The 27,323-nt window shown below is 40.1% G+C and overlaps 1 protein-coding gene across 1 annotated transcript; it reads left to right on the top strand.

Moving 5' to 3' along the window:
• The first annotated feature begins 17,204 nt into the window (after positions 1-17,204).
• LOC143407941 (sperm motility kinase 2B-like) lies at positions 17,205-18,767 on the top strand. The gene has a single exon (XM_076867074.2). It carries the CDS (start codon positions 17,205-17,207, stop codon positions 18,765-18,767), a length of 1,563 nt encoding a protein of 520 aa, XP_076723189.2.
• Positions 18,768-27,323: the final 8,556 nt, after the last annotated feature.

Raw genomic sequence — 27,323 nt, 5'->3', positions numbered from 1 at the left:
ATGCTGGACAAAGGGTTGTTTCGCATCTCAGGGAGGGTGGGGAAGGATGGAGCAGACTTTCAGCACAGTACTTAGAATGATGTGCCATTGAAGACCTGGATAGTTTATTCCTGGAAGTTTTCATTAAACAATTTTTTTTTGGACCACAGTTGACCATGGATAACTAAAACTTCAGAAAGCAAAACTGGACAAAGGGGAACCACTGTATCCCTGCTGTTTAGCATCCTTAGTTTCAACTGGTTTCTAGTTCAGTCGTTTGGTTCATGCTATTAGTCTTTATTTGAAATCCAGGAATAGGAATGTCTTAGAAAATGAAGGGTTGGATATTGGGTGAGTTGAAATGAAGTGTCAGTGATTCCAATGTGTGGTCCTCAGACTGTCATTTCACCATCACCTGGGAACATGATGGAAATTCCAATTCTGAGGCCTGCCTCTAGATCTACTCAATCATAAACCATGGGAGTGGGTCTCAATAGGGTTCTTAAATGTCCTTATGAGGATTCTGGTGAGCCTCTGCTTGAGGAATCGGAGTGGAGCTGAAAGCCTGCCTGGTAGTGGGTGAATGCGTCAGAATCATGGGAGAGGACAGGACGGGAGGGACAGATTTGAGAGTCACTAGTGTGTTAGGGTTGAAGTGAGGACTGGAGCGTCACTTAGGGGGATGGTACAGAATGAAAAGGGAGGGCTAAGAGCCACTGTTTCCATCTCTAAAGTGGTCTGCACTCTTTTTTCCCGCCCCCAATGGGTGTATAGGATTTAAAAGTCAGAATGTCCTTTTCATGAAAATTGTAAGGCATCTGAGAGAATATGACAGGGTGAAATCTTGAGGCAAAGTCAGGGTCAAGCAGAAACTTTTTCTGAATGGGGCAGACTAAATCCTGTTTTGACAGAGACTTTAAATATCTTAAGTTTTTGAGACTCCTGTGAAGTAGTTGTTTTTTTTTTTTTACCCATGGTGAAGCTAAGGCTCTGGTGATAAGTTGTTTGTTTACTTAAGATGGAGCCTAGGGGGGAAGCTAGGATTTTTCTCAGGGTGTCTGATACCAAGTCTTTGCTCCTTCCACAAAGCAAAGCAGTCTGTCGTGCGCTTGAACCCTGAAGTAGATTGTTATAGTAATGGCCGCCAAAGAATCAGACCTGCTCCTCTCAGGACTTTTCTGACATCTCCTTTCTTTCCCACATCGACTCTGGCGGTTTGGTCAAGTGAATTGCTGTGGTCAATGGGACATCAGTAAATGGGAAAGCAAGCAGAGGCTTAAAGATGCACTAGCTGAGCTTGCCCTTTTTCTTTTTTTGGGATTCACCCACACGTGCAGAACTCAGGAAACAGGCCCTACTGACAGCCATCACCTTCAGTCACACAGGAGAGGCCAGTTTAGGCCATCCGTGCGAGTCAGTTGCCTCATGACAGCAGCTACTTGAAGACTCCAGGTGAGGCAAGCCTAACTGCCCAGCTGAGCCAAGATGCGGGCCCCAGAAACGTGAGCAGATTAGCTCTTTGGAGGGAGTTTTGTTATACAGTAATAGATAAGGCCCATTTCTGTGGGTCGGGACAGAAAGTTACACCCCAATAAAGCTTGTGGACTTTTGTTTCTCGAATACTCTTTCAGAAGGAGATCCGTTCACCCGTGGCTCTCAGAATTACCAGTCGTACATTCTCAAGGATTCCTCAAGATTCCTCCTGGGTCTCCCAAGATTTTCTAAATACAGAGGAACACGAGTAATTTAGTCATGACTCTTCTGTATCTTTTTCCTTACAGAGGAAAGACCCACTCAATTACAAAATATGCCCAGTAGTTGTTGGTTATAATTACTTTATTAATATAAGCAGAATGAGAATAAATATTGTCTCTAGGCAGACTTGAAATTCTGACAAATCCTTCCAATCCAAAATATAACTTTTTCAATTAAATGTAATAATAGCCTCTTAAATGCACTCTTGAGATTGAAATAAGGGAAAAGAAAATTGCATAGGCCAAAAGTTAAAAAAAAAAAAAAAAAAGAAAATAGAAAAGAGGGAGGAGATGAACACTGGGTCCGAACAACTGTTTGGGTCTATGCCAAGTGGAAAGGAGAGCTAAGAAGATTGCAAAGAGGTGGGGCCCACAAAGTGCCTCCTCCTGCTTGGTCAAAAGGAAGATTAGAAAAAAGAAATCTTTCCATATCAAAGCAAGACAACTAGAAAACTTGTTAATTTGGATGTAAGCTCTAGGTGGGAAAAAGTCCCCTTTCATCATTCATAACTACAAGCAAACAAGTAATTACTATTTCATGCCAACAATTTCACTATGGGTTTGGGGTCAAAATTTATATTTCCTGCATTGTACAGGAAACCCCAGGTTACTAAGTTAAACTATTTCTGGGTTGGCACATTATTATTCTAACAATACGGAACTATGACTATGAAACCATTATACAAATATGCAATTAAATATAATTTTCTTATTCCATGATATTTGGAATGTAGAATTCAGTTTTAGTTTTTATTTTATTTTTTAAAATCATGATCCAACTTGCTGTGTGGATCAAGATCAAGGCTCTACTCATCTCTGGGGCTTTGCTTCTTCATCAGGTAAGAAGGGTAATTTTTAGCCTGAGTTTCCCATAGTTCTATGAAATTATTAGCTCATGAATATATGATATAGTACGGCAAGGTCTAGGGAATAGTAAATTAAGATCTTATCTTGGTCACTGTTTCTGATTAGCAAAGCCATTAGTACTGGCTCATTTTCACTACCCTGAGGCTCCGCCAACCTGAAATAGTTGGGAAGAAAGAGCTCTTCTCTTTCTTGACTGAAATCTCTTGGTGTCTGAGCTGCACAGATCGACCTGCTATAGCGGCCCTGCATATGTCTGTGTAGAAGGCTCTCCTAGGCTTTGGGGACCAGGAATACCTGAGCTGGTTTGGGAAGTCACTTTTCTTCAAGTGAAGTCCATATGGATATCAGCTGAACACAGATTCAGCCAGTTGCTTTCTCTAGGTGGGGAAGTCAGGGTGCAGGAATTTTTTTTTCCTGAATTTTTAAAACTGAATTTTTTCCCCAGTAGGGAACATGAAGGAACCACAAAGCTGTCTGTAGCCTTCAAACTGTGGATAGCATTTTGGGTAGTATTTCTGATTTTTTTTTTTTTCAGAATCCCTGCCTCCCAGGTCTCAATATCCCTCTACCCTTGTCTCCAGGGCAGAAGTGGTCCAGTCCAAAGATAATCAGCAGGTGATTCCCCCTGAACTCAGTGATTGGTAGAGGGGTCAACATGTGACCTAGCCCTAAAGCATGGAGCACATCCCATTTTTCTGGCCACAGCAGTTGATCACATACCCAATCAGAGCCCTAATATCATTGTAGCTTGTAACATGTTATCATGTATTGAAATTTCTGATAAATGCTACTGCAGAGACAGGTGTTCTGCTTCCAGTGAGTTGAAAAGGCACAGATAGGATTGCTATGGTTACTTTGCACCAATGGGAAAAAAACAAACAAACTATTTTTGATCTATGCCAACAGAGAGCTGACCTGGGCAGGAAAAATCAAATCCTAACATTATTCCTTGAGCTCCTATCCAGTCACATATGGACTCTTAGTTAATCAGCTTACGAATCTCCCTTTTGCTAGTATGTGATTTCTGGTTGGTTTGGATATTTCTGCCCCTTGCAACCTGAACAAACCTGAATGCTAATAGTGGAAGCTTCCTCCTCCTGTAACTCTACCCCCTAATTTCCATCTCTGCCTTCATCCCTGGTCCCCTGATTTCTTGAGCATCATTAGTAGGTGTGGGGCTCATAGTAGCTTCATGAATTGATTTGCTGCAGAGGAATTTCTGCACATGGTGGACAGTCAGAGAAGTAAAGTAGCTTGTCATTCAATTGATAAATGTGGTTTCACTCCAATTTACAACTACTGGACAATTATAGAACCTAATTTTACGGTGATGCACATGGAGTGGAGATCAGGGGTGCAAAATTACCTGGTACCCCAAAAACCCAGCAAGGTAACTGTTATAGAAATGAAGAGAAGCAGGAAACCTTGTTGAAACTGTACTGCAAACCACCAATGTGATTTCATTTCTCCCGGATCATTTTGCCTTTATCAACACTAGGCAAAAGAGGCTCTGAGATTATTGTGTAAAGTAACAAAGACTATATTAATGAACATGTGTTGGAGTCTTATGCTCCTGGCTTCTTCAAAGCACCACCATCTAAAAGACCATCTAAAAGCAAGATAGCAGGAAATAGATTAGGCTGTTGGTGGTTCTAAAGGGGTTGTTGGGAGGTAAACTGTAAAAGCTGTTTTAAAGAAATAAAAGCATCTTCCCAAATTGTATAGTCCATCTCATGATCTTCCAAGTTCACAAAACAGGGTTTGAGAGCCCACACTTCAAGCTTGAGATTGGGAACTGTCTGGATCTCCATCTTTTCCTCCTCTTGTGACAATCTGTGGGAAATTTTCTGACTCTGAATCTCAGTTTTCCCATCTGCTAATTAACCATCCATCAGTATCACAATAATTCTAGATAATGCTTATAAAGCTGCAGAGACTGTGGACATCACACCATAGGTATTTATTCTGTGTTTATTATATATTTAACATGTAACCCAGAAGATGATTAATGCTTAAATATGATACTTAAGTATATTTCCAATGTTTCTCTATATTATTCTGAGTGGCCTCAAATCATCAGCCCTGTCTTGGTGGAGCTACTTATCTTCTTGAAATCAGAGAAATACCTTCAAAATGTTGACACGGGAAAGGTCAGAGATAGCAAGTGAGGAATTTTCAAAGATAATCCTATCCTCTTTCCCCTGCCAGACTCTGTTTTCAGCTGGTTCAGAATAATTCATACCTCTGGTTCAGTTAAGTATGTGGCATCATTTAGACACTGCAAATATAATAACAATTTTACTGCAGATTAATTGTGGAGTGACACGGGATAAATCTAGAAGATATGTGTAGTGTGAAATGACCCAGTGTGCCACACTTACATGAGAACCACACATAAAGAGACACTATGCTGAAGTTGTAATTCATGCAGATTCATATATAAATAATACTGAGGACTCCTAGAATACCTGCAACTTAATCAGTTGCCCATTAACATATTGTTAGATAAATGTAGACCTGCAATTATTGTAAGCCACTTTTATTTTCACTTAAAATCCTGGTGAAATGATCTGTGGGATATCTTTGGAGACTTTGTCAACCTTTCTAATTGAGGATTTTATGAAGAGTAAATACTGATTCAGATAAATAAATGGAAGTACAATATTCTGGAAGTATTAGTGGGATTTGAACAAACCAACAAAATAATCACAGTTTAGAATCAAGGGACTGTGGTTGAATAAAACATTAACTAAAAAAAGCAAAAGATCACAATGAAACAAAATCCTATACTTTAAATGGTTTATTTTTAAATAGCTCCACATTCCAAACCTGAAACACAGCAAATCATGATTGTCAACCAACAATTATTGAGTACTACACTAGGTATATTGAACTTTGAATAATTGAATTGCACATTTTAAAAATAATCTGTCTTTTATGACAGAAATCAGGCAGTTCCTGGCATAATTTGACAGCAACGTCCTGCCGTCTGCCTTTCCCTGTCAGCACGGTGTGAGGCAAGGCAATTAAAATCTAGCAGTGATTTGTTTTGACTGGCGAGATTTTCTCTTTTCTCCCTTACAGAGAATCCATACTTATTCACATGCTAACTTTTGTTATTAAATAAATGTAATTTGTATTAGAAGTAATTTTATATTATTAGTGCCGATGAGTAATTTTTTATTATTAGTGCCAATAGCCTTTGAGGATTGGGTCCTGACTTACGAAGTGTAATATCACCTGCTCTCCCTTTTTTGTTCTCTGAAGCTACTTTATTTCCCTCCCATTGCCCCCCAAATGCAGCAACCAAGCCCTTCCAGGCTAATAATGCCCCTCACAGCAGCAGCCTGGCCCTGTGGTCCTTCCTCTTCCTACCTCTCCTCTAATGTCAATTGTGGCTCACTGCTGACTCCTTAGCTCCCCAACAGTATTTTCCCCTCATATGTTGACATATTTCCATAATCATGAGCCATCTTCCAGTTCCATCCATACAGACATATTTCCTTCATTTCATTTCCAATTATTACATGGTAATATAAATATTAGGACTTCTTCACTTGACCTTTTTTTTCTTTTCATAATTGGAAAATTGCCCCATAGAGAAACTTTCATCCAAGAAAATAAAGCACAATTAGACACAAAAGTAAAATTGTACAAAAGTATGCATATTTGAGCTTTCAAAATTAGCCCAGAGTTAGTATATTCATATGTCTATCTTTACATCTTTCTCTCTATGTCAGCATTCAAGAGAGAAATTATTTTTATCTTTCAACTCTTTTGACAAACATACATCTATATACAATTGCAAAAACACTGCTATATAGTATATATAGTAAATAATACTGTATACTATTTTGTACCATAAAGTAAATAATGGTCTGGAGGAAAAAAAACAAAGCACAAATTAGAGTATTTTTTTTTCCTTATAGAGAAACACATTTACCAATTACTGAAACTTAGGTACCAGTAAATACTGGAACACAACATCTTGATGGTGGGAGCTATTCATTATTTGTGAGAAGCATTTCTTTAAATAATTCAGTGTAAGCAACAATATATATTTTTTCATATTCAGGTAAAATTTTCTCTGTCTCAGTACCTGGTGCATTCTCTCTCTCTCTCTCTCTCAAAAAACAAAACAAAACTTGAATAGGTAATATATTTACATTATATGCATTTGTGTGTTTATGTGTGTATATGTACACATACATGCACACACACATTTCTCTTTCACTGTTAACTCCTATTCACTCAGTTCGTTTTCATCTTTTACCAGACATCTTTATTTTTAGTTTTTATGTTTTCTTCCAGAATTTTTAGAAATAAATAATCAAAGACCAATGTAGTATCATTCATCTTTTAAAACTAAAAGGTAGCATGTAATATACCCTATCTACCTTTGATGTTCTTTTTCCATTTAAAATGTATACACTAGATGGGGCTGGGGTTTTGGTTCAGTGGTAGAGCACTCGCCTAGCACATGCAAGGCATTGAGTTCAATCTGGAGCACCACATAAAAATAAATAAATAAAATAAAGGTACTTTGTTCAACTACAACTAAAAAAATTAATATATATATATACACACTCACATACATACATACATAGTAGAAATCTCTTCTAATTAGTTCAACATCTTACAGAATGCTTCCTCATCCTTTTTGAGAATCACATAACATTCTATTGAATGCCTTGTATAACCTGTGTCTTATTGATGGGCACTTCTATAGTACATAACCTTCTGCTGTTACAAAAAATGTCTTTTGGGAATAACCTAGTAGATTTCATAATTGTGAACAAGTCTTATACAAGGTGAGTCTCCAGAAGTGGAGTTTCTGGGTCAAAGGGTCTATACATTTTTAAGTTTGATAGATATTGCCAAAATGCCTTCCATAAGTATTATTCCAATTTATATTTCTTCATGTATGAAAGTGTCTGTTTTCTCCAGAACCTTCACAATAGAACATATTTAATGTCTTGGGTTTTGCCATTCTGATAAGCAAAACATGATACTACAATATAGTATTAATTTTCATATTTCTTATTTTGAGTAAAAATAAGCTTTTTTTCAAATGGTTAAGAGTCATTTGAATTCCTTTTTAGAGGGATTGTCTGTTCTTATCTTTTGCCCATTTCTGTGTTAATGGTCTTTTTCTCATTGATTTCTAGGAGTGCTTATGAGTATTTTGGTTCTTTTATTTATTATAAATATTTTTGCAACATTTTCCCCTCAAATTTTCCTTAATCTTTTGACTTTATGATTATTTTTTTCCTACACAGAAGTTTCTTTTTGTCTTCATGGAGCTATTTTGATCACTTCTCTTTTATGGCTTCTGGACTGTGAGTCCCAGTTAGAAAAAAGTAATCAAGAAATTCTTCTGTGTTCTAGTATCTTTTTGTTTTCATTGTTTACACTAAATCATTGATTTATTTTATAAATTTTCCTGGTATATATAGTGGAAGTATAAATAAAATAATATTTCTCCATATAAATACCCACTTTGCCAAATACCTTTGTTGGATAATCCATCTTTCCCTTCACTGAGACACCACATTTATCATATACTAAATTTCTATCTATATTTGGATCTATTTCTGGAGTCTCTTTTCTGTTCAGTTGGTTAGTTTGTTTATGAAAGTACCACATTATGGAGTTTTCATTATTGAGGCATTATTATATGCTTTAATATTGTTAAAGATGATACATTTCCACTGCTTTTTCTGTTCAGAATTTTACTGAATAATTCTGATTATTTTCACATACGATTTTAGAACAAAGTAGCCTGGTATTTAATACATTGGCCTACTTTTGAGATGATAGTAAATTTGAAAATCAGATTAGAATTAGTGTTTTTAGGAGGCTGAACATTTCTACCCAAGAATATATTATTTCTTTCAATTACAATCCTTATTTGTATCCTTTATAGTGTTTTCAGGTTTTCTTCATGTCTTTTGCATATTTCTATTTCAGTATATTGCTGTATTTATACTTTTGTTGCTATTTAAATAAGGAATTTTCTTTCATTGCATCTTATAACTGATGTTTTGTTTTGTAAAAGCCATTGATTACTATCTATTATTTTGTACTCCACTATCCTAAAGCATTCTCTTGATGCTTGTAGTAGCTTTTTTAAAAAGAAATATTTATTTATTTTTAGTTTTTAGGTGGATGCAATATCTTTATTTTATTTTTTTATGTGGTGCTGAGGATTGAACCCAGTGCTTCACGCATGCCAGGGAGCGTGCTACCATTTGAGCCACATCCCCAGCCCTGTAGTAGCTTTTTAAATACAAAAAAAAAAATTAAATTCTTGGAGCCCCCTGATCATAAAATCTAATATAGCAATATGTTTAACTTCTCCTTTCCAATTTCTATAACTCTCTCCTATGTGATTGCTTCGACCTCCAGTACAACAATAATTGAACAATTGAACCACCGGTACTGTATTAAATAATGGTGCTAACAGAGGACTTGCTGACTTTATTTCTGAATATGAAGGGAATGTCTTCATTGCAGTGGTTCTCAACTTTGGCTGCATGTTAGAAAGATTCAGGAAGTTTAAAAGATCCTACTGGATAGGCCTCAACCCATACTAACCAATCAGAACCTCTGGAGGCAGGACCCAGGTATCAGTATTTTTTAAAGCTTCCAAGTGATTCCTGTGCAACCAAGACTGTGAACAAATTCTTTAGTGTTTTTCTTCTTTAAGGGTAGTGCTTGTTTTTAAGCTAAAATAGATATATTTTTTCCTGTTAATAAATTACCCATATATTTCAATTTTATTGATTTTTTAATAAAGAGTTCTTAAATTTGGTTGAATATGATTGATTTTTTCACATAGAATTGTTAAAATAATGGATTCTATTATAACATCATCATCACTATATTAGTACAATGATTTTTTTTAAATTAATTTTTATTGTAGGTTGTTCAAAACATTACATAGTTCTTGATATATCATATTTCACACTTTGATTCAAGTGGGATATGAGCTCCCATTTTTACCCCATATACAGATTGCAGAATCACATCAGTTGCACAACCATTGATTTACATATTGCCATTCTGGTGACTGTTGTATTCTGCTGCCTTTCCTATCCTCTACTATCCCCCCTCAGTACAATGAATTTTATTAATGAGTTTCCTAATAATGAAATACACTTGCATTTCTGAAATAGAACTCACTTCCCAACAAAGTATTATTCTTTTAATGTCCTATTTGTTACGATTGTATCAAAACTTTTGTTTTTACACTGATATTCATAAATGAGATTGACATGCCATTTATGTTGTGTGTGGGAAATCACCAATGGGTTTGTCTTTGATGATACACCCACAGTATAAATAGAATCTGGAACTTTTCTTGTGAGTTAGAAAGCTTAAGCTGGTTGTGAAGTGCATTTCTTTAAAGTTTGGATAATTCTCTTGCAAAAATCCTACACCTGCTGCTTCCCCTGGGAGTGGAGGTGAGGATCGGGGTCCATGAGTAGCACTTTGACAGATTTTCCTTCCTTTCTTTCTTTTTCTGTAAAGATAATTTAGTTTAGATTTTCTATCCTTTTTGGGCACATTTTGGTGAACCGTATTTTCCTAAAAGTCAGCTATTTATCCCAACTCTTTGATTTTCAAAGAGTTGAGTATTTTAAGATTCATTTCATTTCCTTGTTTTGCTGTTTGCTTCCATTTTATAATTTTTAATTTCCTTTTATCTTTACTAGGCCAGCTAGTAACTTATCTAATTTAAAAAATATTTTCCTTTTAAAAATGAGCTTTTATATTTGTTAGTATTACTTTCATTTTATTGTTTTAGAACTCATTAGTTTTTTCTTTTATCTTTAACTGCTTGCTTCTCTTTTTCCTTTGGCTCTTTGCTATTTTTTTTTCCTGACAGTTTGAGCTAGATTCTAAATCAATTTATTTTTTCATCCTTTTTATGAATGTATTAAAGGCTAACAATTTTCCCCGGAGCCCCATTTTACCTGTTTACCATAGATTCTGAAATATAGTGTTTCTATTATCATTGTTCTCTAACTATTCTCCAGTTTGACTTTGTATTTCTTTTTTGACTCATGGGTTGATTAAGGAGAGATTTTAAAATATCAGGTAGAACTGGCTTTTTGTTTTTATAACTTTTAGTTTATTGCATAGTGATCAGAAGATATTTTCTATATTTTCCCTACATTTTGGAGATCTGGGGGGATTCTTTGTGTTTTAATACATATATGAATATGTTCCATGGACACCTTTCAAGGTGCAGAGTTTGCTGTAGATTAATTATATCTACCTTATTGATTACATTAATGAAGTCTTTGACTTTTTCCATTTTTAAAAATCTCTTTAACATGTCATAAACTGAGGGATCTGAATTAAAATTTCCTACTAGCAGTATATTTCTGAGTATTGCTGCCTTGATATAAAACAAATGTTCTTCTTCATTGTGCATCGCCCCTGTGAGAATTATGTCTGTGGCTTTGCTGTCTGAATTTTGCCTTGTCTGATATTGAGATCAGGTCTATGTTCTCTTGGTCTGGGTTTGCCTAGGACCCCTTCCTTCATTTCTTTGTTTTCAGCCTTCTTGAATCACTTGGCTCCAGGCTTGCCTTCTGTTCACAGTTCAGAGTTAGGTTTCATTTTGGGATCCAATCTGAAGATTTTTCTTTCAAATAAATGGATAAAATTCATTTACATTAATTGGTATCAGAGACTTTTTTGGTGTTACGTCTGTCATTTTATGTTCTTTATACACCTAGCTTATAGTCACTAAATATTCAATTTGCTTCTTTCTCTCTCCTTCTCTCTGTAGCTGTGTGCATACACAGTAGCATATAGAAAAATTGTGACTTTATTCTAATGGTTATCTTTATTATTACAAGTTTATATAATATCCTTAGCTCCATAATTCAGTGCTTTCCAACCTTGTTCATATCGTGGTAACCTAGCAGATGGTATTATTCAGACAACGTACTGGGTTAATGGATGAGACATCTGGAGGTGATGGCCCGTCATGGGAGTGGAGTTTCTTCTAGGGCCTCAAGCTTCGCCGGGGCTAAGGACTGCCCTATCTCAGCACACCTGGGAGTGCACCTGTTGATAAGCTCTACTGCTTTTTGATATGGAAGGATAGAGCTGATTTCTTTCCTCTTCCTTCCCCTCTGTGCCTCTCTATTTAGTCTTCTTCCCTTTTTACTTTGTATCTCTGTATGTGCTTCTATTTCTATGACTGATGTGTGAGCTCTAAATAATATCCTTGGGCTCCAGTCACAACAGAGTAAACAATCAAGATAATGACCAACCACCTTTTCTTCCCTGTTCCCTCCTATTATCTGTCTGTCTGTCTATCTGTCTATGTATCTATCTATCTATTGTTAACTGTGTCTTTTTTACTTTACTAGGACACAGATATTCTGAGACCCTAATCTCCATATTTGTTATAGACTTTGTTTTGGTTTTGTTATTTATATGTTCAGTTATTTTTTCACCTTCTGCTTCTATAATTTTTGTTTGTAGATTTAAAAAATACTATTATTTTTATTTCTTTTATATCCCTTGATCATCCACAAGTGAGCATCAGCTGGGAACATGTCAGAAGTGCAGATTCTCAGGCCCCAGCCCAGACCTACGCTCTGTTTGGATGCAATCCCTGGCTGAGTCATGTACATTGGAAGGTATGAGAAACATTGCTTTGCAGAGTTCTCTGCAAAGTCTAATCCTTGGAGTGGGTGATGGTTTTTGTTTTTGAGTTCCACTTCTTTGTCGGGGGGTTCTGCCAGCTTATTTTTCTTGTGCTTCTGTTACCTCACAAACTTCTCCCTGCTTCTTGCATTTCTTCTTGTAGAGTTCCTTCAGAGAGGCTATTTATTTATAATTCACGGTGAAATTCTTGATCACAGTGGGGGATTGAGATGGCTGTAAATTCCTTGACTCTCTTCTCAGTGAGAAGCAGGATTTATGGCGCCAGGCCTTGCATCTGGGTGACCTCTGTGAGCTGTGTTGATAAACAGAGCATGGGACAAATGAGGCTATGCTAGAGTTCAGCACCCGGGCCCTAAGCCGCCAGCAGCTTCTCTTCCTTTCTCCTGGAGTCTTGAGCTACCCCATAGGAAGGCTGACTCTCCCGAGACCACCAGGCTGGCCACACTAAGTGAAAAGGCTTTGAGATTAGAGGAAGTGGAAAAGTAGCTCAGCTGAACCCAGCCTTCCAGATGTCACTGACAAGGTATATGAGCGAAGCTTCATGTCTTTGGGCCAACAATCCACCTGCCTAAAACTCCCAGGAGACCCCAGCTGAAAGATGGAGCTGGGGAATCACCGAGCTGAGTCCTGTCTGAATTCCTGAACCCTAACAATGTGAGATACAATGAACGGTAGCTGTTTTAAACCACTAAGGTGTAGGTGGTGAATAATCGGGATAAATACCCACAATTTTCCTCTTATCTGGGGAACATTCTTTCCTATGAGGATTCTTTGTAAATCGCTAAGTTTTGCTTCTCTTTTCCCAATTTCTCCTACTCACCCTGCTTTCTGCACTTTTTTTTTTTTTCTTCCTCAAATAAAGGATGAAGCTATTGCCTTCAGTGCATGCTCCTTCTCTCCGGGAATCGTGGTTTTGCTGGAACTTTCTGAGGTTCTCTTTTTTCAGGCCATCTTGACACTCTCTTTTCTTCTTTATCTGTCTTAATAGTCACATTTTGGAGGCTGTAAATTGTTTCTGTCTCTTGCACATGTGAATAGGGAATGTTCGGTTTTTCTTGTGATCATTATTATTTTCTTTTGTTTTTATATGTGTCCCAGGAAAAAATGAAGAAATATTCACCTATATGGTCGTATCCATACTAGAAGTGAAATATTTCTTTCTTAATTTCAAGAAAACTGCCTCAGTTTCTTACAGAGGCACACCTTACTCGTTCTGTTTATAGCAGCCCCTGTATATGCACGCACACTACAGGGAGTAATAGGTCGACTGGGAGGTTAGGGAAGCTGGTAAAGATATCACAGGTCCATCAGGCTTTGGCCAGATGATGGGTTTCCAAACTTGCCCTTGACCATGAAGATATGATCATAATCAGTAAACATGAAATTAAGCAGTAGTTTTTTTTAAATCATCTGGAGAATAATAAGTAGGTGATCTTTTATTTTAGTTTTTATTTGTTCTTTTTAGATAAACATGACAGTAGAATGTATTTTGATATACATACAGAAATAACTTCCCATTCTTGTGGGTGTATGTGATGTGGAGTTACACTGGTTGTGCATTCATATATGAACATAGGAAAGTTATGTCCAATGCATTCTACTGTCTTTCCATTCCCATTCCCCTGCCTTACCCCAACTCCCTGCTGTCTAATCCTGTGAACCTCCACTCCACCCTCCTCCCTGCCTATTGTGAGTCAGCATCTGCATATCAGAGAGAACATTGGACCTTTGGTTTTTTGGGATTGGCTTATTTCACTTGCACAATGTTCTTCAGTTCCATCTATTTACCTGCAAATGACATAAATTCATTCTTCCTTATGACTGAGTAATATTGCATTGTGTATAAGTATTACATTTTCTTTACCCATTCATCTGCTGAAGGGCATCTAAGTTGGTTCCATAGCTTAGCTATTGTGAATTGAGCTGCTATGAACATTGATGTGGCTGTATCACTATAGTATGCAATGGTATGCTGATTTTAAGTCCTTTGTGTGTAAATCGAGGAGTGGGATAACTGGGTCAAATGGTAGTTCCATTCCAAGTTTTCTGAGGAATCTCCATATGGTTTCCATAGTTGTAGCACTAATTTGCAGTCCCACCAACAATGTATGAGTGTACCTTTTCCCCCATATCCTTGCCAATATTTATAATTGCCATTCTGACTGGAGTGAGATGAAATCTCAGTGGTGTAGTTTTAATTTGTATTTATCTAATTGCTAGAGATGTTGAACATTTTTTTTTTCACGTATTTGTTGACTATTCTTGTTTCTTCTTCTGTGAAGTGCCTGTTCTTTTTTTTTTTTTTTTTTTTGCCATTGATTGGGTTATTTGTTTATTTGGTGTTAAGTTTTTTGAGTTCTTTATATATCCTGGAGATTAATGCTCTATCTAAGGTATTGGTGACAAAGATTTTCTCCCATTCTGTAGGCTCTCACTCTTGATTGTTTCCTTTGCTGTGAAGAAGCTTTTTAGGTTGATACCATTCCACTTATTGATTCTTGATTTTACTTCTTGTGTTTTAGGAGTCTTGTTTCCTAAACCGACATAAGTATTAGATATAGTTTCTTTATTTCTTAGAATACAAATGGCAATGTATTGTTAATAAATATATCACTAATTTATTATTTCTGCTAATTTGTTATTTATTGCAGCTCAATTTTACTTATAATATGAAAGTTTCAGGGTCTTTTAGAAGACAATCTATCCAAACTCAAAAAGGCTTTGTATTTTCATTGTTACATTTGTCCAAATTTTTTGGAAGCAAACCTCATTATTTCGATAGTTCATTATAGTTCATTATCTAACCCCAAAAGATTAAAATTATTTTCAACATCTCTACAAAACCATGGTCATATGTAAATATTTAGAAATAATATTATATCATCAAATATCTAGGCTATAATTATATTTCTGTAATATGCTTATTATTTTTATACTATGTGAGCTGAATCCAAAAGGATTCAAGAATTGCTATTGGCTGATTTATTTTTTTTTAATTTCTTATTATTTAAGTTTTACTTATTGAGGTAAAATTTGCACAGTTGGGTATCTTTTGATATGTAGATTCTCACCCCATTTTTTCTTTTTCTTTTTTGGGCTGAAAAAAGGGAACCATTTGTCTCATAGAATTTCTTTTGTTCTAACCTCTGATTTTTCTGTGGATTACTGTTTATTTCTAGAGAGTTGTTTCAATTAGTTTGTTTGCTGGTTTATCTGTTTTTGTAGAGGTTACCTTGGAGACATTGGTTTGATCAGAAGACACATAATTTCTGGTTTGTGGTATTGTGGATCCCATGCCCCCCAACACAGAAGGGGTTAAAAAGTGAAAACTTCATTCTTTCAGTTTTTGTTTTTAGCTGGAATGTCTACAAAAAGCCTCCATTCAGCCACATTATGTTTCCTAGAGATTCAGGTCACTTTGTTGTACCATTTTCAAAATGACCAGCTGGTTCCCCCCATCTTCTGAAAGTATTCAGCAAGATGTATGGGTTTAAATTTTTTTTTTGGTTTATATGAATAAATGTCATGTGTTATCAATGACACTTCATATGTTCAACATAACAGAGTTGTGTATATGCTTACATGATCCCAATTTTAACTAGTGGTATCTCTTCAGATTGGCTCATGAATGGTCCTTATAAATTTCGGTAGATTCCTTGCCTTTATTTATGAGGACACTATAGTTTTTTTTTTTTTTTTTTTTTTTTAGGGGGGTTATTGGGAACTGAACCCAGGTATGCTTAGCCACTGAGACACATGCCCAGATACGTTTTATATTTTATTCAAGACAGGGTCTTGCTGAGTGGATAGTACCTTGATATGTTCCTGGAGCTGGCTTTGAACTTGGAAGCATCCAGCCTCAGTCTCCCCAGCTGCAGAGATTGTAGGCGTGTGCCAACCTGCATAGCTGTGTGGCAGTGTTTTAATGAGCTTTCCTGTCCCTGTGGTCCAGAGAGCAGACAAGAGTAAGTTAGAGGAGGAATCTGTCTTAAAAACAGCAGCAGGAAGGGATCAAGGTGTGTGGGGACATCTCCATTGCTTCTCCCAGTGGGAAAGACACTTTGGCTGGTTCGAGGATTGTGGGCTTCCTCCTTTGATCCCTCATCACTTTGAACCTATCAACCCACTCCCTTTTGCATTCCAGGGTTTCTAGTGAGAAATGTGATGGGGGCCTTATGGGGAAATGACGATGAATGCTCTCTCCCTCCCTCTCAACCCCATAGGTGTTAATGCCTAGCTCTAGAGTGTCTTAGGCAGCAGAGGGTTTTGTTACAGCATCCCAGTGTAGCTGAAGTGCCACCCCGTCCCTTGGACTCCCAGTCATTGTGAATTGGAAGAAAGAGGAATTGAATACTTTGGCTGTCCATAGGATGAGGTCTTTAAAAGCTGAAAGTTCTTATGGATCTTCAGACTTGAAATGCAGAGACCATGGAAGCATCCTAGTGGTGTTGGTCCCTACACAGGCAAATATCCGCCTGTGGACCCAAGGGAGACAAAAGCCTTCTGGGGGTCTTTTGTTCTTCTTATCATGGAAGTCAAGGGGGTCCTGGAGACCCCAAAGTGGGATGACCCCTGGGGGCTATGCCAAGGCATCACTGGGTCATTTCTTGCTCCGACCTCACAAGAAGCCACTGTGAGGTGATCCCCAACACCGGCTATATAAGTGTGTGGCTGTGGGTGGGTGTTTGTCCATGAGTACAGGAAGCTCTTGATAGTGACCTGTCGGGACTTCCAGATAGATAGTGCATTTGGTGGTTGGTGGTTGGTGGTTGTGGTGGTTTGCTGTTGGTTTTTTGTTTTGGGTGTTTGTTTGTTTTGTGTTTTGCTTTTCGGTTGTTGGTTTTGGTGTTCTGTGTGGGTTTGTTATTTTCTCTTTATAGCTAGTATCCTTAATTGGTGTTCCGCTTAGGAATGCAGGGAGAGAGTAGTGAGAGTAGAGTAGAGGCGCAGGGGCCCAGCTCCTGCTATGAGAGGGCCCTGACCGACCACTACCGAGTCCTGAGGGCCATTGGGGAGGGGAGGTATGGACAGGTGGTACTAGCCCGCCATCTCCTGACCGGGACAGAGGTGGCGGTGAAAGTGGTGCCAAAGACAGAGAGGAAGGAGCACGCGCTATGCGAACGCGAGGGGTTGATGGCCCTGGAACACCGCAACAAGATCCGGCTCTTCCAAGTCATCGAAACCCCGGACAACATGTTCCTGGTCATGGAGCATGCAGGTGGGGGATCTCTCCAGCATCACATCCCACAGCCTGGTGGCCTCCCAGAGGAGAAGGTCCGCAGAGTGTTCAGGGCGATGGTGCGTGTCCTGCATCACTGCCACCAGCAGGGCTTCGTGCACCTCGACGTCAAGCCACAGAACTTCCTGGTGGATACCAGTGGCCACCACCTCAAGCTCATCGACTTTGGCTTTTGCATGAGTTTCACACCTGGGCAGAAGCTAAAGGAGTTCCGGGGCACGCTCCCATACTGCGCCCCTGAAATCCTGAAAAGGAAGGAGTTCGAGGGCCCCCCCGCGGACGTCTGGAGCCTGGGCGTCACCCTGTATTTTCTCCTCACTGGGAAAAGGCCATTCAGGGCGAGCACCAAGAAGAGCCTGCGGGGGCGGATCTTGCAGGGAAGTTTCCACATCCCGGGGCACGTGTCCCAGGGAGTGCGCAGCCTCATCCTGCAAAGCCTCAGGGTGGACCCCAGCCAGAGGCCCACCCTAGAGCAGGTAATGGGGCACCCGTGGCTGAGCCAGGCTGAGGACCCCTCACCCAGTCGTCCCAGCCAGCCACTCCCCAGGCAGCTGCCAGACCCCGCCATCCTGACCCTCATGTTCGAGATGGGTTTCGACCCCTGTACTGCCTGGTTGTCCCTGGCAAATCGCCAGTTCGATGAGGCCATGGCCACCTATCTCTTCCTCCAGCACCAGAGACGCCAGGGGGTGGGCTGCGGGCTCTGGGCCAGGAAGCCTGTGGGTCTGGGGGCGATTGGGCCTTGCCCAGGCCCCGCTGTGGGTCCTCCCAGTGTCCGCCCCAGCAAGTGCCCCAGTGAGCCTGCCCTTGCCTTGCCCTGTGAGCAGCAGCGGCCCCAGGAGGCCTGGCCATCAGGGCAGAAGGGCGCTGCGCCAAGTGCCAGCGAGCCCACCATTCCTCTCCGCTTCCTCGACGTGAGGACAGCCCCTCCCAGTGCAGCCCCCCAGCAGAACCCGGGGCCCCAGTGGCGAATGTACCTCAGGCCCAACCCTCGAACCTGGGTGGCAGAAGGCGGCAGCTCGGCCTCCCAGGATCTGTCCACTGGGCAGGCCCAGGAGAGAAGCACGGGCTGGAGGGGGCTCACCAGGAGGATGGCCACCTGCCTGCGCCAGCTCTGCTGCTGTGTGCCCTGCTTCCAAAGGCCCGCGGCCCAAAGAAGAGTGGCTCCGATGGCCGGAGGCCACAGACCCCCTAGGTTCCTCTTCAGAGTGGCCCCAGGGTACATGCCCTCGTGAGACAGGCGGGCCAGCGCACAGCCAGAAGACCCCAGCAGGTCTGAGCATCCCGACATCGTGGCGCGGCCACCTGTCCGGAAGCGGACGCCAAGACAGCTTCGGAAGTGAGGCGTGCCCACTGGCTCAGGCTTGTCCATGCGGATTCCAGCCAGGAGCTCCTCTGGATCCACCAGCACTGTCCTCTGCCCCCACCTGCCAGCGACATCAGAGACTCTTTCCTCTCAGTCTCCTCCCCCTGCCCTCTTTTCTCTGCCATAGCAGAGATGGTCTAAATAAATTTGTTTCTCAGATTGTATAATAAGATTGATGTTCAAATGATTTATCGGAAAAAAGAAAATTTAATGTAGGAGGAGGAAGGAAAAAAAGAGGCAGGCCTCAGGGAAAGGGCAGGCGCCAGGCAGCCATCCTGTCCAATGCTTGGCCTGAGGTTCCTCCCTCTCCTGTTCAGTGTAAGTCTAGACTCCTGCCCCTTGAGCCTTGTACAATGGGACTCCAAAGTTGACAGCTTTGGCCACAGTGAATCTCTCTCCTGGTCTTCAGGCTTCTCCCTGAGGTTTGTGGAGCAGGTGGGTGGCAGCTGTTGGCAAGACCCTGTGTCAAGGCATTGGAAATTCTAGAGTGTTCTCTGGCATCGTCTTCATATACCTGTTTGCAGGCAAGTGAGAAGTCGGTTAGTGGGCAGGTTTTGTCTGCTGACAGGGGTTGCTGGGGCCTTCACCCCACACCATGTTGCCTCTGTATCCCAAATCTCCTTCTGGTGGCTGCTAGGGGTCACAGAGTGTGAGCACATGTTCTTTGTGGACTGAGATGTTCAACCATCTCTGGGTTGCTACTTACATCAAAGCCAAGTGCACCCATGTAGAATTACTCTTCTCTTTAGGTTCTTGGGAAGGTGAATCCTGTAAAGTGAAGCTTGCAAAAACAAAGAGCAAGAAACCCTCAGGTCATTTAGGATGGGAGCCTTCTTGCAACCCTCTCAATTTCATAGTTGTTAATGCTCAAGGGTGTCTTAAGCAGCAGAGTGTTTTGTTACAGCATCCTGTTGTGAGTGAAGCGCTACTGTCTCTTGGACCTCCAGTCATTGTAAGTTGGAAGAAAGAGGAATTGAATACTCTGAGTGTACATAGGATGAGGTCTTTAAAAGGTGAAAGTTATTATGGACGTTCAGACTTCAAAAGCAAAACCATTGAAGCATCCTAGTGGTTTTCTTCTAAACAGGTAAATATCAGTCTGCAGATGTAGGTCACCAAGTATTCATTACACCACAACGCAGCATGAAAAGGAAGTAGTGCAGGACTCAGTGCTAGAGAGTCTTGGGTTTGAATCTTGACTTTGCAGGGAAAGAAAAAGCTTCCAGGATTCTTCTTTTTTTAAAAATATATACATTTTTAGGTGTAGTTGGACACAGTACCTTTATTTTATTCATTTTTATGTGGTGCTGAGGATGGAACTCAGGGCCTCGCACATGCTAGATGAGCGCTCTACCACTGAGCCCCAGCCCCAGCCCAGGGTATTCTTCTTTTTATCATGGATGTCAAAAAGGTCCTGGGGCCCCCAAGGTAAGAATGTCTGTCGTGACTGTCATTTCTTGCTCTGATCTCACAAGGAGCCATTTGAGGTAATCTCCAACATCTCTAATTCCTTAAGTATTATCTAGTAAATGTATATTTTCATATTTTTGCTTGTTTAAAAATATACTTTTGAGTGTTTACTTTAAATGATAGTTTAGTCCAATAATTCTGAATTAATGATTATTTCTCCTCAGCACATTGGAGAGAACATTCCATTTTGGAATTCTGTTTTTAGTTGCGAGCAGTTTACTGTTAGCCTATATAGCTCTATCTTTATTGGCAACCTGCCTTTTCTTTCTGATGACCACAGTCTATACTTCTGGTTTCAAGTTTTCTATAATTTCACTAAGTGTGCCTTGGATGTATATGTATTTAGTTTTCTTGTATGAGAGTCCTTGTGGAGGCCCATTTCACTTGGAGCTTCTCCCCACCCTAAATGAGGGAGAGGGGAGCACCCTCCACAACACTGACACTGATGACTCATGACCTTAGCATCTCCCTTCCACTACTGGATTTGTCTAAGGGAGCTCCAGGGTACGTCTGGAACTAGCAGGGACACTTAGGCTATCCTTTAATAATCCCCAGTTGCTGGGGTCTCTCTTTAGAGTGTGGGGTACTTGATATCTCCTTCTCAGTTTCCATTCTTTAGTGCTCACCTCAGGGCAACCAGAGGTCCCACTGAACATCCTACTACACACACAATGACCTCGCACTATAAAGCAGCTTCCTAAGGACACAAATGCAGCTTTAAAAAAAAATGCAATCAGGAATATATGCTTAAGTAAATCTCCAAGCCTGCTAAAGGGAAAACATAAGAAAAACTTATACATATATGAAGAAGAAAATAAAGGACCCAGAGAGTAGGATGAGAAAGTACAAATAGAAAGTCAAGTAGTCATTGTGCCTTGAGTGAATATTTTGCTAGATGCCACCTATGATGGCTGGATACTGGAAGAGGTGATTACAGTGGCAAGAGGCTGTGGGGTGGACCTTCCAGATGGACCCAAGGTGGGAGTCACCACCAGCTCTCCCACAGAGGGTAAAGAGCCCGAAAGGGTACTGAACTCACAAATGTATCCAGCCGTATCTTGCCTTTCTCTTCCTCTCAGAATCTTTTGCTCTTTCTTTCATTAGTAGTGTTGATGTTACTGTGCTAGAGTAGGCCCTTTTCCCTGCTTTTTCACCATGAGTGAAATGAATACATTTATTATTATGTGCTGGTCTTTGCTATTTTATTTCATTCTGTTTATCCTATTAATCTCAGCACTGGCCTTCTAACCTCATTATGCTGTGTTTTGTCAAATGACTCCCTGGTGTGTGATCTGATCCTTCGTAGTTCAGCACTGAGTCTGCTCTGGTCCACCCAGCCATTGTTGTATCTTGGTGCTCTGCCACCACCCTCTTTCCGTGCTGGCTGAGCCTCCTTTGCTGCGGAGGCCACTGTCTGTCTTGCTTCCCCTCACATGTGCTTTGTACTCCCTTGAAGGGGCCACTCATGCAATCAGGTAGGAAGAGATCAATTTTTTCCATGGTGATTTATATTCTACAATAATTGAGCTATCATCAGTGACACTGCTGAGCATGCAAAAGAGGGGAACACCTCTAGTTACAGGGAGAGTTCAGTCCTTGAGCATAAGAAAACCGGTGATAGAACAATCTGGATATCAGAAGGAAATGCCAACATCATCAAGGTCTCTGGACAGCATATGTAAATTTAAAAGAAAGAAATGCTCTACATTCAGGGAAAATCCTGCCGAGAGGAACTGAGTTTATATAAGAGATCATGACTTAAGCCAAAGAGGTTCAAACTTTGAAACCCTATCAATAAAGCCAGATTCTTTGTGCTTCTGTCTGTCTAGAGAGTTAGGCAAGAAAGATGTAGGCTGTCCTCTCCTATGGTCTTATTGCATCTAAGTACAGACATAGGTCACCAACCATTACATCACAATGCAGCATGAGTAGTTAGAAATGCAGGACTCAGCATAAGAGGCTCAGGTTTGAATGTTGACTTTGCTCTTTGCTTACTATGTGACCTTGGTCAAGTGACTCATCCATTCTGAGCTTTTGTTTCCTTGCAACAGAACCTGTCATACAGAGTTGTGTTGAGGATCAAAGGTGAAAATCAATGTCTAGAAACTCTTGACACCAGGTCTACAATATTAATCTAGATGATTGGCTTCTCTTTGGACCAGATGGACAAATCTCACATTGACATAAACTTATATTTATATTTCCTTTCTTTGTTCTTTTTTGTTTGTTTGATTCCATTAAGCAGAGAGAACATCATGGAAGCTAAATTGTTGCAGAAAGGTGTGACAGCTGAACTTTATGAATATGGAAAAGAGAAAGTTAAACAAATGTTGCAACAATTCAGTTTTCTGTGTTAACAGTGGTCATGAGGGAGGATGGACCCTTTATATTTTCATGGGGTTTTTAGGTCATGGACCCTCTATTTCTTGTCTTACCTTGTGCTGACCCTATTTGATGTCAGTGCTAAGAATGAATGATTTCTTTATCCCCAGAGCAGTTGAATACAGAGGAGGGAGGAGTAAATCTCGTTTTTAAGGCTGGGAATCATCAGCCAAAGGTGGAGGAATATGGAAGAGTCCAGAGAGCAGGCACATGAGACTTTTGGGTTCCTTTCTGTCTTGATGATAAAACCTGCCACCTCAGAACCTTGGGAATGTCACCATCTTCCCCCTCCTTGCTGCAGTCAGAGTCTGAATGCAGCTCAGAAGAGAGATGTTGGAGCAGAGCGCCTGGCTTTCGAGTCAGGCAGACCTGGATTGGATCCTGCTAAATGGTCAGTGCCCTGTAAACCGTGTCTATTATTATTTTTTACACCCAATTCAGCATTTGTACTTCAGTCACACGGCTCCTTAATCTCCCCTTGAATGTTGTGTGTAGAGGAGCCTCTGAGTGATTAGTTTTGGATTCTTAGCTTTCATATTCTATGTTTTGAGTTCTGTCCATGTAGCCAACTTACCAGTGCTAATTGCAGTAATCTCAGTACTGAAGCCATTTCATAGCTACAGGGTTGGTTCCAAAGCATTCGAAGAGGAGTGACAGGTCATTCTGGGATGGGCTTCATTCTACTTCCCAAATCTATTTTCCCTTCTCAATCTGTTCCAGAATCAGTCACTTTGAAGACCCCCATGTTAGTAGCAGGGTTTGATGCCACAACCCTCCCTCTCCTCCATCTAGCCCCCCGTTTGCCCTGGAAACCTCTTAGAAAGGTATTAAGGCACCTGGCACCTGGTTTTTAAAGTACTCATTTTCTTTTCTTCTCATCTGTTGAACAGAACTTTGCCACTCTAAACTAATGGCTCTGCTAGGATTCTTGCAAATGTTTGAACTGTTTCATTTTGCCATTTTGTTTGTCCTCAGAAGTCTCTTTTTTTCCTCTTTCCTACACATTTTGTTCTTGTTAGATGACAACCCCCTTTCCTGGCTCTATCTCAAGTTATTCTTCCTTTGGGATTGGACATCATTACAAGGTCAATGATAAGTTTAAAGATGGTGATGATAGCGATAGGTAAAATTTTACAAGCACTCACCCATGTATTAGATTCCATTTTAACCACTTTTAATATATAAGCATATTTAATCTTCACAACTGCCCTATGAAATAGGTTCCATTATGGTTCCACTTTACAGACAGGGAAACTGCACCTTGTCGAGGCAGCACCAGGAGTGGACCTGCTTTACTTGGCTCCGACTCTGCCTGCACCTACAGCAGCTGGCTAGGGAATTTCCTCTGCCCACTGCTGGGCTCTGGGTCCTGGGATCCTGGTGTGGCTGGTTCTCAATAAAGCACTCTTGTCATCCACAAGAGAACAGTGTAAGAACATTTTCTACAAAATTTGCAAAATGCTGTAATGGTGTGTTGTTTGTATAAATCCTCTAAGAAGCAAGTCTGCCGGACAGCTTTGCTTTTATATCAGGAAAAATTATATAAAATTATGAAATAGTTTTTTTTTTAAAAAAGCTAAAATAAGGTCCCCCTCACTCTTAGCACAGAACTGAGGCAAGCATTTTTAGAGCTTTCTTTCCAAACAAAGGAAGCTGAGCTGAAGAAGTCTCTTGAATTTGAAAATGTGGTGATAGTCGACCGCATCAAGGCTTATAAAATTAAAACAACAACAACAACAACAACAACAACAATTCTCTGGGAGAATATCTTCACAGGCAAACTAATTTTTTAAAATTTAAAAAATTAAAAAAAAAAAAGCAAAATTCAATCCCAAAGCAGGTAAATTTGAAAAAAGTCAATTTAAGAACCTATCCACCAAATAGGAGTTAGAAGTCTACAATTATTTTCTGGCTTATTCTAAAACTGAGTTTTGAAGACACAGCCTATGTGGGAATAGGGGACCATGATTTGAGGCTGCCAACCAAACAATGAAATGAGAACAATAAACAAAGAAAACCTTCCAAAGCCTCCCTTCATTTACATTCTGAGATTACTGGCCTCCTCTCTCTGCTGAAATAGCCTTGTGTTACCGGCTGGTCCAAAAGCATAATCAGGTGCTACCCGGGGCTCTTGCTCCAGCAAACTGCATGGAGAATATTTGAATACTGCCAAGACTATAGGTGCCTGTTTCAAGTTGTCATAGAATATGCCATAACGTGTCATAAATAAGGGAGGTGGTATTTATAAATCTGACATTAAAAATGTGTTCCTAAAATATCTCGTGTGTTCCCCTGGCCATGTCAGCATAGAAATAATGTTTAGTATTTGTTTATTTTACTGGACCACCCCATGAACCTGGGGGAAACATGTTAGGAAAAAAAAAAATTATAGCTACGCCAACTATTCTGGGAGATACACGAGCCCTCCATGTTTATCAGGTTGAGGGCACTGTATTTTGATGTCAATAAGCAATTTTTCCAGCCCGGTCTCCTGCCCGACCCTTTTAATCCATCAATATATTATTAGAGATAAAGTTGGTGGATGCCTGCTGCAGTTAGAAGATAAATGACATCTCTGAAGTCAGGCATTAAAGACTAGATTAAGGCCTTGTGACACCGTTTTCAGTGCTCATCTGTGCACTTCTGTTCAACCTATCACACTGAGTGACAAGAAAGAAAAATAATGAACTGGGCCAGGGGAAGAAGAAGAAAAAAAAAAAGGCAGAAAAAGAGAGAGATTTTTTTTCCCCCTAACAGACAAACTACATCAGTTCACACTCGGGATTAGACTGCATTTAAAGAAAGGAAAAAAGAAAAGAAAATGGGGAATTGGGAAGGACAGGGAAGGGGCTGTTCCGTAAAGATGAAAATAGGCAGGCAAAAGGGGACATGAAAGCCGAGAATTCCATTTCTGCCTGGTTTGTGTGGCTTCTGCTGTCCCCACCTGCCTCGTGGCCTCTTCCATACAGATGTCTCCCAGTTGGCCTCCAGTTGCTCTGGAATCTACTCCATTCCCGAGTTGGAAGGGCTGACATAAATCTTGTTAAGAGGCAGCACTTGGTTCTAAATCTTGGTGAATCATGTTCTTCCATCCTCGCTGAAAGATTTCCTTCCCACCGCTCATTGGTGTGGTGGGAGGTATTAAGGGTTTTTGTAACTCTGTCTTCTGACAGTGATTTGAATACGGTTCCTGAGTTGACAAACACACATGGTGGATTTTCTCCAATTGGGTGGAAAACAGCAAACACAAATGAATTGCATGGCAGAAATGAAAAGAAAGGAATGCCGGTCAGGAGAGAGGGTATTAACCCGTACAGAGCACCCAGGTTGAAGGCAGGAGGTTTGGGGGGGTCTGTTGTAAGTCCGAATATGTCCTAGTTTTTAAAATTTTTTTCCCCTGCATATGTAGAAATCAAACCATCTTTCCTCCCCAAATGTTTTGCCATGTTTGTGAGGCTACAAGGGACATTGTCTTTTCTCCCAGCATTTCAGTCCTCACTAGAGTTCAAGTCCAGGGGATGTTTAGGTGTGCATCGTGGTGTTCTGGTACTTTCCACAGTGGAACATCCACTGATGTTTGGTAAGTGGCTAATGACTCTGCAACACCTATCTCTGGCCCCAACCACTTCCCCAAGCTCCTGCTGGACAGATCATTTAAATACTTGGGCCATCATAAACAGTCTCCATAGTGCAGCTTAGTGGTAAAGCATATGCTTAGCATGCATGAGACCCTGGGCTCCATCCCACCACCAAAAGAAAAACAAAAACAAAATTAAAGACAGACCTGGGTTCAAATCATCATTTAAACAATCTGTACCATAAGATGTGAGAAAAAAATTGCTTCAATTGTTTAAATTTCAGATTCTGCATTTCTCAAGTGAGAATGAGGGTGAATGTGTGTGTGTGTATGTGTGTGTGCATTCTATATATGATAAGTTATACCTTGGCACAGCCCCTTCTTCATAGCTGTAAAATTCTCTTCTCACAATAAGAACATTTTTGCAACATAGAAATGAAAGATACAAATGTAATCCTCAGACTTCCTATATACCACCACAGATCACAGAACCATGACATAAAGGTGGCGATACAGATGGCATCAAGCACTGAGGATGGCACTTCCAACTTCCTCCACCTTGTCTCACTAATTTTCATTCCACATAATATGGATCTGAGTAGGTTATTTTGATGTTTACTTCCCACAACAGGTAGAATCAAGAGGGTGGGCTGAGAAATAGGCAATTAATGAAATAATCTGCAGTAAACTGCAGTTTCCTGAAGAGTCAACTATTTTAGATTTTTTTTAATAGTAAAGTAGTAAAAGTAGTAAAGCAAAACAAGGTTCATTCTTCCCAGATGAACTTTAGGCTGTGTATCATTAGGGAAGTCACTCAAGAGTGTTGAGTACCAGGCTCCTTTGCTACTGAGGCACCTCCACTTTTTAAAAAAATTATCAACTATTTAGAATTTTGAGGACCAAGGGTCACATGTTGCTTAACATGGAAAGAAAGGAATCTGTCAGGGAGAGTGTTGCGTGCTGTACTTTGGCCTTGAATTTTTTTTATTCAACTAT

This window comes from Callospermophilus lateralis, chromosome 10 (genome assembly GCF_048772815.1).
Source record: "Callospermophilus lateralis isolate mCalLat2 chromosome 10, mCalLat2.hap1, whole genome shotgun sequence".
Classification (NCBI taxonomy): Eukaryota; Metazoa; Chordata; class Mammalia; order Rodentia; family Sciuridae; genus Callospermophilus; species Callospermophilus lateralis.
The sequence above is the reverse complement of the archived record's forward strand: the minus strand, read 5'-3'. Positions and strand labels throughout refer to the sequence as shown.